At 36.5% G+C, this 15,946-nt stretch overlaps 1 protein-coding gene across 27 annotated transcripts in view; it reads left to right on the top strand.

Moving 5' to 3' along the window:
- AFDN (afadin, adherens junction formation factor) overlaps positions 1-15,946 on the top strand; it is a 129,485-nt gene that overhangs the window by 90,668 nt on the left and 22,871 nt on the right. For all 27 annotated transcript variants that reach the window (XM_074580226.1, XM_074580237.1, XM_074580228.1 and 24 more), the window contains 3 exons: positions 14,852-14,917; positions 15,076-15,149; positions 15,684-15,802. In XM_074580226.1, coding sequence (XP_074436327.1) covers positions 14,852-14,917; positions 15,076-15,149; positions 15,684-15,802 — 259 coding nt within the window. The remainder of the gene's footprint in view (positions 1-14,851; positions 14,918-15,075; positions 15,150-15,683; positions 15,803-15,946) is intronic.

Raw genomic sequence — 15,946 nt, 5'->3', positions numbered from 1 at the left:
TGATCCAAAAAGGTAACTTGTTGTTCTACCCGTTTGTAGGTGTTGCATGTTTTCTTACAGCAATACTCCTGTAGCTTCATTAGCAGTAGCTTTTGTAATAGGTGTATGGAAATGTAGTTGGTAGGAGTGGTCGGGCATCGGGAACAGTATTGCTTTTTGAGGTTGTGTGCAGAATTTGGTTGCTCTAACCCTGAAAGATGTTTTGATGTTAAAAGCTGCCTGACTCCCAACCACATTGCGGTTAAGTTTTTATGAAATCCAGATGATTTGGAAGCAGCGTGTGCATGCAGTTTACTTTAAAAATATATCGCTTTTTGGGGGCTTTCGCATGTGACTTCTTAGCCATCTGTGGGCCAGCACATTACTTCCTGTTTAATTTGGAGGGGTTTTGTCTTTTGTACAAAAGGGCTCCCTTTTTGTTTTTCCTAGCAGTTTTCAAAGTTTAATAAAGCCTCTAAAGCAAATGGAAGTCAGAACAGCATAACTGATTACGTAAGAGTCTGAATACTGTATTGGTTATAGCTGGTGTTGATAAACGCTACGCTGTGTCATCGCATCCAGCTCCCAGTTATCTTGATGGGTATCTTGGAAAATCCAGCAGACTAGAGCGGTGGTTGCTGTTGAGGGCTGGAAGAGAAGTGGAGAATTGTTTTTTTTCTTTCAAGGATCTGTAGTCCCGGAGATCAAAATGTGGTTTTCTGTTGTTGGAAGAACAGAATCCATGGTAAGTCTGTTCAGGTTTCTGTTGGGACTGTTTTTCTCTGAAGTTTTAAATACTATCCCTGTACTTTCTCCTGCTCTCTTGCTTGTTTAAACCTGCCGGTAGTTATTTGTTCATGTAGCAACGATGTAATACAGCATGCAGTTAAATATAGTCAGATGTTAGTAGCTAACTTGCTAAAATCTAGAAAGAAAAAACTAATTTTTTAGCTTGTTCTTCATATGCACTTCTCAAATTTGCGGAAGTGACTGTTAATATTTAAAGTTTTAGGTGTGATAACTACTATTTTACTGTGGCAGAGCATGAATAGCATGACCTGTGATCTGTTTACTTGTCATAGTGGTTGGCTTTAATCCAGGTTGCTCTAAAAGTCTGTTTTCCCTTTATAAAGTCTTAGTAGAATAATTAAAATTGACATCCCAAACAGTATGTATAAGATTTTTAATACTCTGTAGACCCCTTCTGAAAAGACCAGAACACGCAAATATGCCGCAGTTAGGATATCTTATGTTCAACACATTCACAGCGTAGAGGCATTTAAATTGTTTAGATTGCTGCTGCACAGAAGAAAGGATTCCCGTGTTCTGCAAGAACGATTGAGCAGGTTGTGTTGATTAATCTTTGCATGATGGTTATATTCATTACTATGCTGCTATTTAGTTCTTTAAAGTATGGCACACTTCTGCTTCTTTCTCAGTCATCTTTTATTAGCATAACAGCAAAAGTTACCTTAAAATATATACAAGCATCTTAAAGTACATATGTATATGCCCCTACTTGCGTATAAATCAAAGTATATTTTCTAGGGTTTTTTTAACAAATAGATTAAATATTTTAATAGTGCTTGCTAAAATAGGATGAGATGGTGATAAGGCGTTTCTTTTTTAATAGAAGAATTTAAAACACTGTGTGTGACAGTTCGTCAATAAATATTCTGGGGAAGGGGCTTACTTCTCTAAAAACAAGTAGGTGGCATCTTAACCATAAATAATTGGTATTATTTGGTGACCTTGTTGTTCTTAAGATTTAATTAAATCATTCTCAGTTGCTGTATTTTCTAAACTGTTGCTTGTCATTTTATATTTAAAAGTCAATTCTAGGTGTTAAATTTAAGGAGGGTTTGAGACTACCAGCAATATCAATTTCAATATGAAAATTTTCTGAAAGTTAGTTCTACAAATATCTTTCAGGTGATATGTGTAGAAGGAACAGGCTTAAACTTTAATTTTAAAATCTTAATATTCTTTTCCCCCCCAAAAATTGAAAATTAGGTCTATAGATAATAGTACTGGTAAAACAATATACAAATTTCATACAAAATCTCTCTACTCTGCGTTTGCAAATATAGACAGTTGATGGGATTTTTTTTTTAAACCACTTCTTAGCTTTTTACTTGCGTTCCAGGTCTTAAGATTATTTTTTTTAACATTTCAGATACCTCAGTATCTGAAGTTGTCTTGTGTCTATGCTTTCTAAGTATTTAAGGAAAATTTTTGCCCTTTCCTCCAAGTATGAATTAATTGAAATGTTTGAGTAAGAAAATTGAGATATTGTTTAGTTTCAGGTTTTTTTGGTTTTGGTTTTTTTTAATGTTTGATACTAATTCACATCAGCGGTGTAAACTACTGATCTTGCCTTAACAGGCTTCTTAGGAGGAACTTAAAATAAAAATACAGTACTTAATTGTCATTTCCAGCACAGATTTCTCTGTCTCTGGAATAAGATAGTGTGTAAGTTGCCAGTTTAGTCTTCACCATAAACAGATAAGCAGCTATGTGTTAGCAATTTGCCTGTTTCTTGTTGATTCATAACTTCCAGTGGGGTTTTTGGTTAAATTTTGGTACTTTGTACATGCTCTATAAAGTTTTCCTGTTGCTTTCATATGCTGTGTAAAAACTAAAGCTTATGCCAGCACAGCATGATTTTTTTTCTTCTCACTCGCTGCGAGACCGCAACTCTGCTCAAGTAGAATGTTTTTGTCTTTTATATTTGCTTGTATTTAAATTGATACTACAAATGGGTCACCCAGATGTTTGTATTTAATACCTTCCGGAACAAACCGGGTTTTAAAATTCATGTGCCAGTTCCTCCTTGGACTCATATCTTCTGTATGCAGGCACTTGCTAGCAAGTCCCCAAAAGTTATACTGCACAGATGTTTTAGCTAGAATTCCTCCACCAGACTTCGCTCAATTCAGGCATTCAAATAACTTCAAAAATTCTGTTTAGATAACATGTTAATACAGCATTTTACTTTTAATTTTTTTACTCCTATTAATGAAAAAGATTTTCAGAAGTTAACTAATTCCATGTAGACTTATCCCTGTATGAATAATACTCTCAATTGGAGTAGAAATTTAGTCGCTTACTATTAAGTGACAGTGTACGCATAGATACTGAGTTAAGTTGTATCCATCTGAAACTGCAGAGCAGCATTGTGGGGAAGATTGGGCTGTGGGGGGTTTTTTGGTTGTAATTTGTCCTTAGCTATAGAGCCAAGAGACATTTCTTCGAAAAAGCGCAGAGATACAGGGTGGGTTTTCTTTCCAAAATAGATCGCCCAGTGTGTCTTGCCTGTAAAGTCCTATCCACAGATGTAATTAAGCTGAGGCATTAATTCAGAGTTGCCTTAACAGGGAAGAGCATCACAGACTCTGCAATATGATTTGTAGATTGGCGCGTAACTCTGAATAGCCCTTAGTGTGTCACTGCTCATGGAGTATTTATAGCAAACGTACATTAAAAAGTTAACCCTTGTTTGGGGAAATAGAGCTCAACCAATATATTTTCCTTGAGCTCAACAAAGATTTTTCCATTGAAAGAAAAGTGAAATTGAATCAGACTCATGTATTTAATTTCTTTTCTTAAAAATTAGGAGTGCTTTTATGCATTTGTAGACTATCATACGAATTTTAAGTTGCAGCATTTATAATAATGAAAGAGGCTTCCTTTTCAGAAAGGTTAAGGAAGGCTAATGAATAAAACTTGCTTAGTCTTTTATGAATGTTGCGTGTGAAGCGTTTTCCCTTCACTTATGACTTTTCCCGTTTCATGAGAGCACAATTAGGGAGGAATTGTTGCATACTTGATTGCAGTCTCAGAATGAGACTTTAGGCCAATTGCTTTAGCTATTTTGTGTAGTTGCTTTGGTTTTCCTCAAAGATTTCTTTTTAGAAGCACTCAATTTCCAGCGTGTGAGAGAAATCACGTTAGAAATTGATACGCTTCTGTCTAGCACAGAAGTCAGCGTGCCTGCTTTCCATGTTTATCTAATTGCCTTATTAAGGTTACCAAATACCATAATTTGTTTTTTATTTAAAAAAATTTAAAAAAGACTACCTATGCAAAAGCCTGCAGTATTGCATATTTTATTAATGCTGTTTCAGGAATTCCATTACAGAACATCTTGGATTATTTGGTCTTTTATCTCCTGGGAGAAGCACACTTCAGGAAGATAAGAGGGTGTATTCGCTTGCTTGCTTTGTGTGCAAGTCAATCTTCATGGCAGACATTCTTTTATAAAAAAGTAACAGATAACTCTTACTCTATTGAAGAGAACAACAAAACTCTTCACTCCTTTCTCTTTACTCCTTTTGAGGCTATTTATAAATAGAGCTTCTGGATACACTGGATGTAAAGCTTCAGAGTCCCGTGATATCATGCTGCTTGTAGTCTAGCTTTTTTTTCTCTGAATAGTAAGGCCCTTATTTTTCATCTGTTTCCCACCCAGTGCAACTTAAAGCTACAATGAAATTATTCATAGATGTTAAATGCTTGATGTTTCTTTGCCTGTGAATAGTGTTGACTGTCACCACTGCCTGTTTTGTTTAATTGGAAATGTTTTGCCCGCTTTTGACTGTAGTTCATCCAACTCCAAAAATATTTGGGTTTTTGCCCCCACCATGGAGGAGAATTAGAGAGGAGAAAGCAAAGCAGAAGTTTACATATGTGGAGCATGGGTCAGTTTTAAAATTCTTTTTAAGTCAGGGTACGACATGACTCAGAGCAGCTGTAGCCACAACTAAGAGACCAGTTTTACATACAGTAGGCTGGTTCACCTCATTTATATTTGGAAATTATATGGGGCATGCTATGAAGTATTTTGTCTAACGATGACAGATTTCCAAAGTCTTTACATTGGTCTTAAGGCAGTAGAGGCCTTCCCCTCCTCTGACAAAGTGGGTTTTTTTCTGCCAGAGAAGTTTGCCCTGACTGGAGGCGAGACCAGTAGCTACAAAGTTGGTCTTTCTGATTCCTCTGGGCTGACAGCAAATAGTTCAATGAGTATGTTTGGTACATAAAGTAGATAAATATGTACTTATCCAGATACAACCTACAAAATGCATGCAGCTTTAGGCAATGTGAGTGTTTGGGTGATCAGAACCCTTTACTTTTGCCTCCTAGAGAGTACTTTTGTAAACTGGCTGCATAGTTTAGCAAACTGGTATGCTTTAAAACGCTTACAAGCTTGGGTTACTTAAATGCTTCTAGACTAATTGCTTGCCAGGGAGGTCAGACTGAGACTTGATTCTGTTGCATAAACTTGCCTTTAAGGATGTTTATAAAAACTTACAGAGATCATCTACGTAAACTTAAGAGTCTGGAATCATAGAATTAGCTGTGATAAAAATCAGTAAAATCTACTCTGGGTGTAGGCAGATAAAAGATTTCAGGCCTGATAGCTGGTATCAGGCTTGATAGCTACGTTTCAGTCCTGTTTTGTTTAAAGACATTTTAGTTGCAGGCATTCATGCTGCTTTTAAAATCTTTCATTTGTATAAAATACAACAGAGGCTTAGCACAAAAGACTGCCTTGGAGAAAGAGTGTCATCTTTGAAATGTTATGAGAGATACCAGGTCCTACTGTTTCAGCAAGGTATATTTGTGTACGTATATACATGCACATATATGTGATATCTACATCATTAAAATGAAATCTTGTTTAATGTTTGCATAACTATGCAAAATCCAAGAAAGTCTTGAAAATTGTTTCTTTAAAAAAAAATCTCCAATGATTTATGTGACCCATTGGAGTGTTTTGACATGTAGTGTTGGTATCTGAAGCCACTATAATTGGAATATTACTTTGAAAAGGTTGGTAACTATGACACTTTGTGGATTCAGTCAAACTATAATTGGAGACTGAAGACACATTCACTTCAGGATTACTTTTTTATATTACCATTTATGTGAACCTTGAAAGCATTTAAAAGTATTTAACACAGGAATCTTCAGATCAGTATTGAAAGGTCATTAGGAACACTTTCTTGCATTTTGTGTAAATAAAAGGAGTTCTTAATGCATGTAACATATTTAAAAAAACTTGTTATTGAAGTGTATTATTTTCTTTAATCAAACATGATTCTGCCAGTCTTTATCAGAAGCTATTCATCGCTCCAGTTTTATTGGAGTGATAAACAAGGTATATGAAGCTAAACAGGTATGAGCAAATGATGGTTTAGAACAAGTAATAACAAGACCTTACTGTTAATTGTCTGGAGCATTACCGGTTTGGTTAGGTGCCGTACTTGCAGATATGTTTTGCAGATGCATAGTTTTTCTTTAATTACTTAATACTACAATTTTGCTGTCACTCCTAACAACTGGAAAAGTGTTTTTGTAATAGTTTCCGTAGTTTTAATTCTAATGATAGCTATTGAAATAACTAGGTCATCCTACAGATCTATTAAAACTGCAAGAATATTACTAACCTCGCAGAAAGTACTAGTTTGAGGTCCACCTTAAGCTAGTTGTGGGGCTTGATGTTTGAGGATGGGAGTAGCTTAACTGTTCCTCGTCAACAGATGGACCTTCATTCCCACTCTGATACCTTCAGGTTGGAGTACTGGTGGGGCTGTGTGGTGTCTGAGCACCTCCAGCCCATCATACCACTGGTGGCAGGTCCCTGCGTGGCGTGTCATGTGTGGCTCCTCTGGGAACCTGGCTGCGTGTTGATGCTCACTAGAAGGAGCTGCCTGTTTTTTCCACCATGCCATTACAGCTGCTTGTCCTGGCAAATACCAACCGGGAAGGAGGAGCGGACGGGATTTCTTCTGCCCGCTTTTAATGCTTCTGTGGTGACTGAGTCACCAGCTGATGGGCTAGCTGTGATGCTGCCATTAGAACATTCTATCTGATGTTCCTGTTATTCAAACTGCTGCTTTATATACTGTTGTGCTATATGGTGTGTTCTGATTTTATGGCTGAGGTAATGGATACAAGCCAAAGTTTCCTGTGTTTGTTACTGACGAGGGAGTCTTATAACTCATCTTGGTGACATAGCAACGCTAGTAGTAAAATCTGTTCTCCTTAAATACTTCAGTTCTGTCACTTTTATTAATTCATTACTGCTGTAGTCTTGTACATCCTCAATTTTACATTCCTCTGATCTAGGAGTAGGTGTTTCTTTTTTTCAGATCACTGTAGTTTAATCTTGTTCTCTTCCTTATTGCTCTGATTACTCCATAGAAGTAGCTGTAATATTTTTTTAATGCTACCGCTTCTGTTTCTATAGTTCTCATAGTAATTTTTCAAGCAAATGAAGTAATTTGGGCACAATCCTCTTAGAGCAAGGAGGGGTGTGCAAAGTAATGCTAATTCTGAAAACAAGTATGGACTACTGTACGCTGGTGTGCTGCTTGATAGATGGCCCAGGTGATAAGTGGATGCTATGGAAAATGACTTGTTTTCATTAGGCTGTCTCAAAAGCCGAGGTTAGATTGCATTATCCAACTCAGTCCTTTGGCTTCTTGAACATCATAGAGGTTTTTGTAGTCAAGCAGAGAATCGTACCAGGCTTAAAAGGGGCAAATACCCATTTTAACAACAGGTATGAAATCTTTGCATACCTTTGTCTGCCATAATCATAGTCAGCTGAGCATATTTTTGTATTTTTTTTCCTTTTGATGCATTAAATGTGTGATTGACTTTGCTCTGTTGTATCGACTTTGTTTTCCTTCCATCCTCCTGTTCCCAGCGCATTTCCAGATTTTGTTTTTGAGCTTGCAGGCTATGTGACTTGAAGAGTGGAAATCCTGTAAACAAACCTAATATTTGAGGGGTTTGTTATTTTCTTCACCTTCCAGGTTATAAATAACATAGCAATGTTATTTATATTATATATGTAATGAAAAAAATTTAAAAAGTTGTTGTCTCTCAGGTGAGATTTTAATGTTGACCCTTTTCTGTTGGCTTCAGTCTGTCTGAATTCATGAATCTCTGAAATAGATAGCTTTTTTTTGAAAGACCTGGAAGCCCTTGCTGAAGTTCTGTCTGGTTAACTGCTCTGCTCTCCAGTTTTTGGTCATATTTTCAGATGAAGTTCTGTTGATACTGTAAGCGTATAACTCATCATACGAATGTGTAATAAACAAGCCTCTCTGTTTTATTTCCTTACTTTTATTTATATCCCCAGGCTTTAATGTTTGACTCCACCTTGTAAGATTTTTCTGAATATGTTTTTGTCCTGGGGTAAGAACTATTTGAAACTAGGCTACTATGACAAAAATAAAGCTAGTCCTCTTTTCTAAAACCTTACCTATCTTACATGTGTCCCACTTTAAATATTGTTACACAGTGTATGTGGGCCACACAGATGCAATAAAACCAGATCGAAGGGAAACAGAGCTCCTGCTGAGTTTTAATTGCTGGATTTATTGATAGTGTTTCATACCTCAATTTTTTGCTTATCCTCTTGACTTGTAGCTCCTTTTATTCTTGCTCTTAATGAGGAGGACTCATTGTTTATTTACTTTTTACATGGTAGTCTGGCCATTTAAACAAACCTTTTCCCCTACATTGTTTTCTTCATTTAGATTTAGGATAAAGACCTGAGTTATCATTCTAAGCATGATATGATGCTGCTTCTGTATGCAGAAGTGTGCTGTGTTTGCCTTTACCTCCCAAGTAGGATTAGAAGATCTATTAAAATTCCATGTAAATGCAAAAGTTCCCCATTGTCATAGAATTCCTGCAGCAACCTGTAAGTCACGGCAAATTTAGGATTAATTATTCTCATACTCTGACTAAACTCAAGTGCCTGCCAAACTTGCAAGTGTAATATGTTAACATCTTTCAACTTGTGCTGTTTTAAAGCATTAAATGACTTCTTAAGATAAGTGTAAGATGATAAGAAAAACTTCATACACGTATTGCATCTCATGCAAATGTGTGGCTTCATTCTGGGTAGTAGACCTAACCATTTTCCTCAGTTTCCCACATGCGTTGGCTACGCACATCAGTCTTAAAGATGACAAAGCCCAAGCATGGGGTGGGCCTTGGGAAGTTGGGAAGTGTCTTTTGGGTACACTTGCCATGCAGGTTATCAAAAACAAAATGAAGATGTTTTTCTGCTGTGTAGTTTGCTTCTCTGTGTGTGAGTCTGCATGTATGTGGCTTTTTTTGGTTTTGCAATTGTTTTGGGACTCAGTTTCCACTAGAATACTGTTGCTGGGCAGATGCTGCCCAGAGCTGCTTGACAAGTCAATAGGATGCCTACAGTAGGACTTAGGAATTTGAAACAGTTTAAATTGTTGGGTTAAAAATCACTTTATTCACCAAACAGTGAAGTCTGAGGCTGTAGCAGAAAAACACTGTCACGCTGTTTTAACCCACTTGGGAATTACTTGGACAGTGTTTAAACTGAAATATTCTCCGTTAGGTCAAACTCGGCATTTCTTTGTGTTGCTTATTAAAAAGAAGACTTCCCTAGTGGAAGTTCATAGGTGTGCTCTAAACACGGGTGAAGGTTCTTACATTTAAAAGATAAACAGTTCCTGGCTCTTACTTTCCTTCTCAAAGAGGGCTTTTGGGTTTCTACCAGTGAAAAGCCCAGTTCAAGGTCTGATGTGAAGAGCCTACCTGAAATTTCCCGTAGATACTCACAGCCCCTGACGATTACACATTTGTTAGCATGGGTACACAGTTGCTGTAACCTGATAAAAATTGGCACAACAGCTTAACAAGAATAGTGTCACCCCCCCTTATTGATCCAGGCCCCTCTCAGCAACCCCCTTTCCTGTATGGCAGGTCTTGATGTGCTGTAAGCAATTTAAGGAAGCTGATTTGATTAAAAACAAAGCTTTTATTTGGGAGGAAGGGGGCTGCGGAGGGGGGTCAGCTTAACCTCCAGCCAGGTCTGTCGTGGGACCTGCCATGGCACAGTGGTGCTGCTGCAAGTCCCAGCAGAGTGGGACAGAGTGGGAGCAGGCAGGTGGATTTTTTTTTTCTGACGCTCTGCACTGCTAGTGTCATTTACTACTAATTTAGAATAACATTTTCTTAAAAAAATACTGAAACGTGTAAATAGTGCTCCACTGCTGGCCTCTAAATTTAGTTCTCTCTGCTTTATGTAGTTTTTGTGATAGGGGTTGTTCTTCTGTACTGATTATTTAGCTGTATTGTAAGAGCACAGCATGGAGGTATTCCTCATTTTGAAGCTTAGGTCTAATGTACTTGAGTTATCAGAACTTTTAAATGTAATATAATTCCCATTCTTCTGTTCTTCTAATTCTGATCAGCTAGTATCTTCCTTATAAAACTTTTTCCCTGTGGTTCTCTGCTTTGGCTATGCATTGTAAGAATAGATAACACTCAGGGTAAACGGAGGAGATCTTCAGAGTGGAGTGTTAGGCTTTTGCAGTTCAGTTCGGGATTATTGTCACCCAGGTAACCTGAAGCCTGTGTTGGTGGCTTTTGATGTAATGATTGGGCCTGTTCTGTAGAAGTGGTTCTTCCAGTTGAAAGGTGTGAGTAAAACGTGTGGCTGCTACTTTGGAAGCAATAAAGAAGCAGCATTATGTTTGTGGCGTTTTTCAGTTACACTCCTTGAAAATTTTTCTTAAATTATTACTTAAGGGAAAGGATTTCCCAAATTTTTCCTTAAAAAGGGTACTATAATTTCACTTTCTGCTAGGATTGTGGAAAAACATTGCTTCAAGTGTGAAAGAAAAACATACAGATTGGTAGCAGTAGAGAGTTTATTAGAGGAGGCTTTTTTTTTTCTTTGAGTTTCTGCATTGACTTTCTACATTATTTTTTGAAAAATACTTGTAAAGGTTTTGGGGGTTTTGTAAATGGCTGTATATATACTTGAGAAAATGTGCTGTAGGTTAATTAATCCTGGGGGAATAAACCATCTTTTTATGCTTACTACATTCTTGCTTTTCACAATCACTTATCTTCTCTACAGTTGTGTTCTTCTGTTCGGACTAACAACTTTACCAATACACGTGCTTTTGTTATTCATAACTGGAGAAAATAAAGAGAACTGACATATTACTGTTATTGATGCACACGTGTCATTGCTCTGTTTTGTTTGTGGGGGAATAGTTTTAGTTGACCTTCACATTCCTTTGAAAGAAAGCAGGTTAATAAGCAGTTTACAAAGAAACCTCTTTTATTGTAATGTCAGTAAATGATAGGTGAAAAAAACATGTGGTATGTATGAGAATTTCACTCAATTTGGAGCTTAGTATGCATGTCTAACCACATATTAACATCCTTTTTGTGCCCTTAATTGTACGTTTCCTTCTAATGCCGTCTCCTGGAAGGTGGAACTGAAGCAAAATTAGGTCCATTTCAATAGAAATTAAGAATTTAGATTCAAATTACGCTAAAGTTTAGGGTAAAAGTTGAAGGGAGGTGATGAGTTAACTTTGAGGATGCTTACTGAGAGGTCTTCCCAGGCGTAAGTGAGAGCACAGACATGTTGTGAGAAACATACTAAATGGCATGTGAAGGAGGCAGGGAAGAAACTCATTTGTCCTAATAATATCTGAGTAGATTTGGTGGCTGATAAAGATTTTTGACGTAATCTGAATGGAGATTTATTTTTAAATCATTTTTTATGCTTTCAAAATTCGTTTTGTATTTAGTGAAATGACTTGGAGCTAACACATCTGCTTGTAACTTCTCTTAGAAGAACAGGAAAGGGATTGACAAACTGTATAGGCTTCATAAAAGCATTAAAAAAAGAAGGAACAGAGTAAAATGTCAGCTCCTTCAAATCGTAATGGAAAATTAACTGTAAGGCTTAGTGTTTAAGAACATTTATATTCAGAGCAAAAATCCATCTGATCTGGTATCCTCCAGCTGTGGGATATTTAGCCAAAAAAAATAACAAAACAAGTGTAAGATGGTTCCTCCTAGTTTCTAACTTTCTGTAATTTCAGAATGTATTATATCTGTATCACTTTTTCTGAAAGCCCTTGCAGGGCAGTACCATGAATCTGTGGTCTTCTTTGCGCATGTTTACACTTTGGCATCTACAGCAGTCTTGTTCCTGTCAGTTTCCCAATTAAATTATGAAATACTATGGAAAATATTCTCTTTTGTTGTTTTGGGGGGTTTTTTTTGGTGTGTTGTTGTTGGGGAGCGTGGTGGTGGTGGTTGGTGGTTTTTTTGTCTTTTTTTTTTTTTTTGTTAACTTTTTAAAATATGCTAGCTGATAGCATGAATAAGAAAGCTTTGTCTTTTGGCTGATTAGAGAGATGATAAATAATCCAGCCTGTGCCACTCATAATCCCATAGACCTTCACTTCATTGATTGTTGCTGAACTGAGGATTCCACGTCTGTTTAGTTGGTTCTCTCAAGGAAGCTATTCTGTGTTTCTGATCATCTTTGTTATCCTCCAAGACTCAAAATAATAATAATTATAAACAGTTTTCTAAATGGGAAACTTTTAAATGTTTGGTGACCATGGTGGTTTCTGTTCTGCTTGTTCTTTTCTGTTAGTTCTGTTGGCTTCCAAATATTTGAGCTGATATGTGAAGACAGCTCTGAAAACAATGACTAAAAAGACCTTTCTCAATGAGTTAGTCAGTTTAAATGGATACTAGTGCAATTGCAAATGTTTCTCTTGTCACTGTTTGCAAACCAGTGCATGTATCATGGGCTTAAACAGAAGGTTTCAACTTCATTTGATGCGCACTAACAATCACAATCAAACATAAGAAAGGTGATATAGATGGATATAGTGTGTCAAACATAATCTACGAGTGCCAAAGTCCCCACACTGCTTGATTAATGTGTGCACTGTTTAAAGTGTCGATGCTTTTCCAAAGGCTTGTTGTTTTTTACCTAATCTTAGCATTAGGCAGATCTTTGGACCCAAGGGGGATGAGATTCTTGCTAGCATCCTTTGAAGTTAGGAGTTAATGAAAGCACCATCAGTCCCAAGTGGCTTCAGAGTATATAAACTCAATCATCTTAATTTTCTGTTCCCAACAAGGGGAGGTCATAACTGGTTCTGCCAACAGTGCCCTGATGGGCACTGGTCCCTTAGAAGGTTGGAGCACTACTTCACATTTGGATAGTTACATTATTGTTTGCCCTTCTTCTGGAACACTTATGTGCATGCTGAACAGCATATTCATTTAGGGCTTCTATGATAACTTCTTTCCTTGTGAAAACAAATAACTTCCTATCCATTTTCGAAGTAGCTATTAATACACAAGGACAAGTTCCTTCTTACGCCATGTCACCTTGAAATCTTGAAAAGCGCCTGGTAAGAGATCTTTCCATGTGTGTTCTGGAAGTCTAGATATTCTGTCAACCACATCATCCTTCCCCATGTGCTACTTGGTTGCTAGGGAAGGGGGGGGAAGAAATTTGTGAAGCGTTATATTTCATTATATTTATCTAGCTGTCTTCTGACTTGTATTTCTCATATCTTTCACCAATTTTTCTGATATAAAGTTAAAAATATTCTGCAGTTACCTTGATGTTTCTTTAGATCCCTTTTACAAAACAAACAAAAAGTAACTGATTTTGCCCCTTATATTCTTTCCAGAAAAAGAAAGTGTCCTTACTTCATTTATTTATTGTATAGTTTTTCCTTTTTTTCTTTAAGTACAGCCTAAGCAATTATTATGAAAAATTTGGACATGTAGAATGTTAATCTGGAGTCGCAGGACTCAAAGTAATTCCTTTTCTGTGGCTTTTGAGTAAACATTTGGGATTAGCTCAAGATTTAAGGAATAAAAATTACGTCCTTCACCTGCTTAGAAAACCATCTGTAACACTAGCTTTTGTATAATCTTCACCTTGATTTTTATTTTATTTTATTAGAACGGGGGGAGCAATGAATCCTTCTGCTGCCAAAAGGAGTTGGAAAAGGTGGGGTGGGAAAAAGGAGGAGGAAGTTGCATATTCAAATATCAAAAGCAACTTGGGGAGTATTTTAGAAAACGGTGTTCCATTTAAAAACTGCTCTGTTGAAAACTTAGCATTCTTCTTCAAAGTGACTTGTAGAGTAAAATGGCTATAGTAGACAATGAAGTCACAAGTGATTGTCTTACCTTATAAGTGCCAATTTAAAGGTTTGTGATACTAATATTTTGACTGATCTGTGTGGTGTCTTGTAAACTGGAGCATGTGGATGATGCAACAGCATGGCTTGAATAGATGCTTATGTTCTCTGGTCTTGAATCTGTCGGTTGTCTCGTAATAAGTTCACTGTTAACAGTCCTTTTAAAACTTAGCTGAATACTTTGAGGCAGATGTTTTACGAACAGAATTGCATGAGTTTACAGTAGACTTAAATACTGGCTCTGTCAACTCTAAATACTTATTAATTATAATGTCTACTTGTTTATTGTCAAACTAGAGGCACCGTTTTTTGCTTTATGCTAGCTCCTTTACAGTCCTAATGAATGTAAAAAGCATTTCTATTTTATTTTCTTATAATCCGCAATTTACCTTGTTTCATTTGGGTATTAGCAAGGGAAATAGTGCAGTCTTTTGCAACATAATACATAGAGGTATAAAAAAAATAATAACGTGCATGTAAAAGTGCAAATAAGTATTTTGTATTAGAAGGGGATTAGAACAAACTTCTAAAGTATAAGTTTTAGTTGATGTATTTTCTTTCTTACTCAAGCTTGCATTAAGACCAAATATTTTTTGCTTCTAATGTTGCTTGCAGGTTCAATAAGCCTAATATTAAAATTTTCTTTTGACTTCAAATGAATGTAACACTTTTCTGTATAATAATTTTTTTCCAGTTTGTGAATGTGTAAAAGTAATCAGAACTTACAGGTTTACCTAGCCATGTAAAATTCTGATTAACGCTTGTGGAATGCTTAAGAGATCAAATATAAATGTAATAAATTAATGCCTCTTTCTCTGTAGGGTGCTGGTCAAGACAAACTTGGAATATATGTCAAGTCTGTTGTGAAAGGAGGTGCTGCAGATGTGGTTAGTAATATTCTTAAACATCAGAAGTTCAAAGGTAGAAAGATGCTTCGGAAATGTTTTTAAATCCTTTGTTTACTAGTATGTGTGAGTAATTGTTTTAATTTAGATCATCTTAGCATTGGTGTATGAATTTTCTTCTCTCTTGAATGTGCAATTAGGATGGTCGTCTGGCTGCAGGGGATCAGTTGCTCAGTGTGGATGGTCGAAGTTTGGTGGGCTTGTCCCAGGAAAGGTACGGAATGCTTTCCTTGAGGGTCTTTACATGAAGAAAATGCTAGAGTAATAATTTACTGAAAAGGGCTGAACCTTCTTCTTTTACGTGTTAGGCTTTGACTTGGCTTTTTATAACGGCCTATGAATAACCTTAGTAACACGTTCAACTGTTCGTGTAGTACTTTCCGTATATGATACGGGTTATCCATATAGACGAGATTGTATTACACGTTTGGGCTTTAGTTTTGAGCAAACTTTATTTAGCTCTGATTTTAAATATTTTGGCTTCTTGCCTTTAAGTGCAGGAACTGGAAGCAGTACTTGCTTGTAGGTTTAATGTTTAAATTGTCTGTTTAACAAGCATATTTCCTAGTCATCTTCTAATTTTTTTTCAAAGTGACTTTAAGTATTAATCAGAAGAAGAGTGTTTTGTCAAGCAAAAGATTACTAAAACAAATGTGAAAAATTATGACATACGACCTGATAATAAGAAGAACTAAGTACTACAGTGCCTAATTTTATTTTGTTTTATTTGCTTTGGCTTTTATTGCAGGGCAGCAGAACTTATGACTAGGACAGGTTCTGTAGTAACGCTAGAAGTAGCAAAACAAGGAGCAATTTACCATGGCCTGGCAACCCTGCTTAATCAGCCATCCCCAATGATGCAAAGAGGTAAAAATGCTAATATTATTTATGTCGATAGCAGCTTTATAAGTGTTAGAATGCAGAAAACATTATAATGCACAGTAGCTTTCCAAATATTATCAAAATACTAAATCAGAGAAGAAACATAATCACACAGAAAAGAAGCATTTC

The sequence above is a fragment of the Larus michahellis genome, chromosome 3 (assembly GCF_964199755.1).
Source record: "Larus michahellis chromosome 3, bLarMic1.1, whole genome shotgun sequence".
NCBI lineage: Eukaryota > Metazoa > Chordata > Aves > Charadriiformes > Laridae > Larus > Larus michahellis.
The sequence above is the reverse complement of the archived record's forward strand: the minus strand, read 5'-3'. Positions and strand labels throughout refer to the sequence as shown.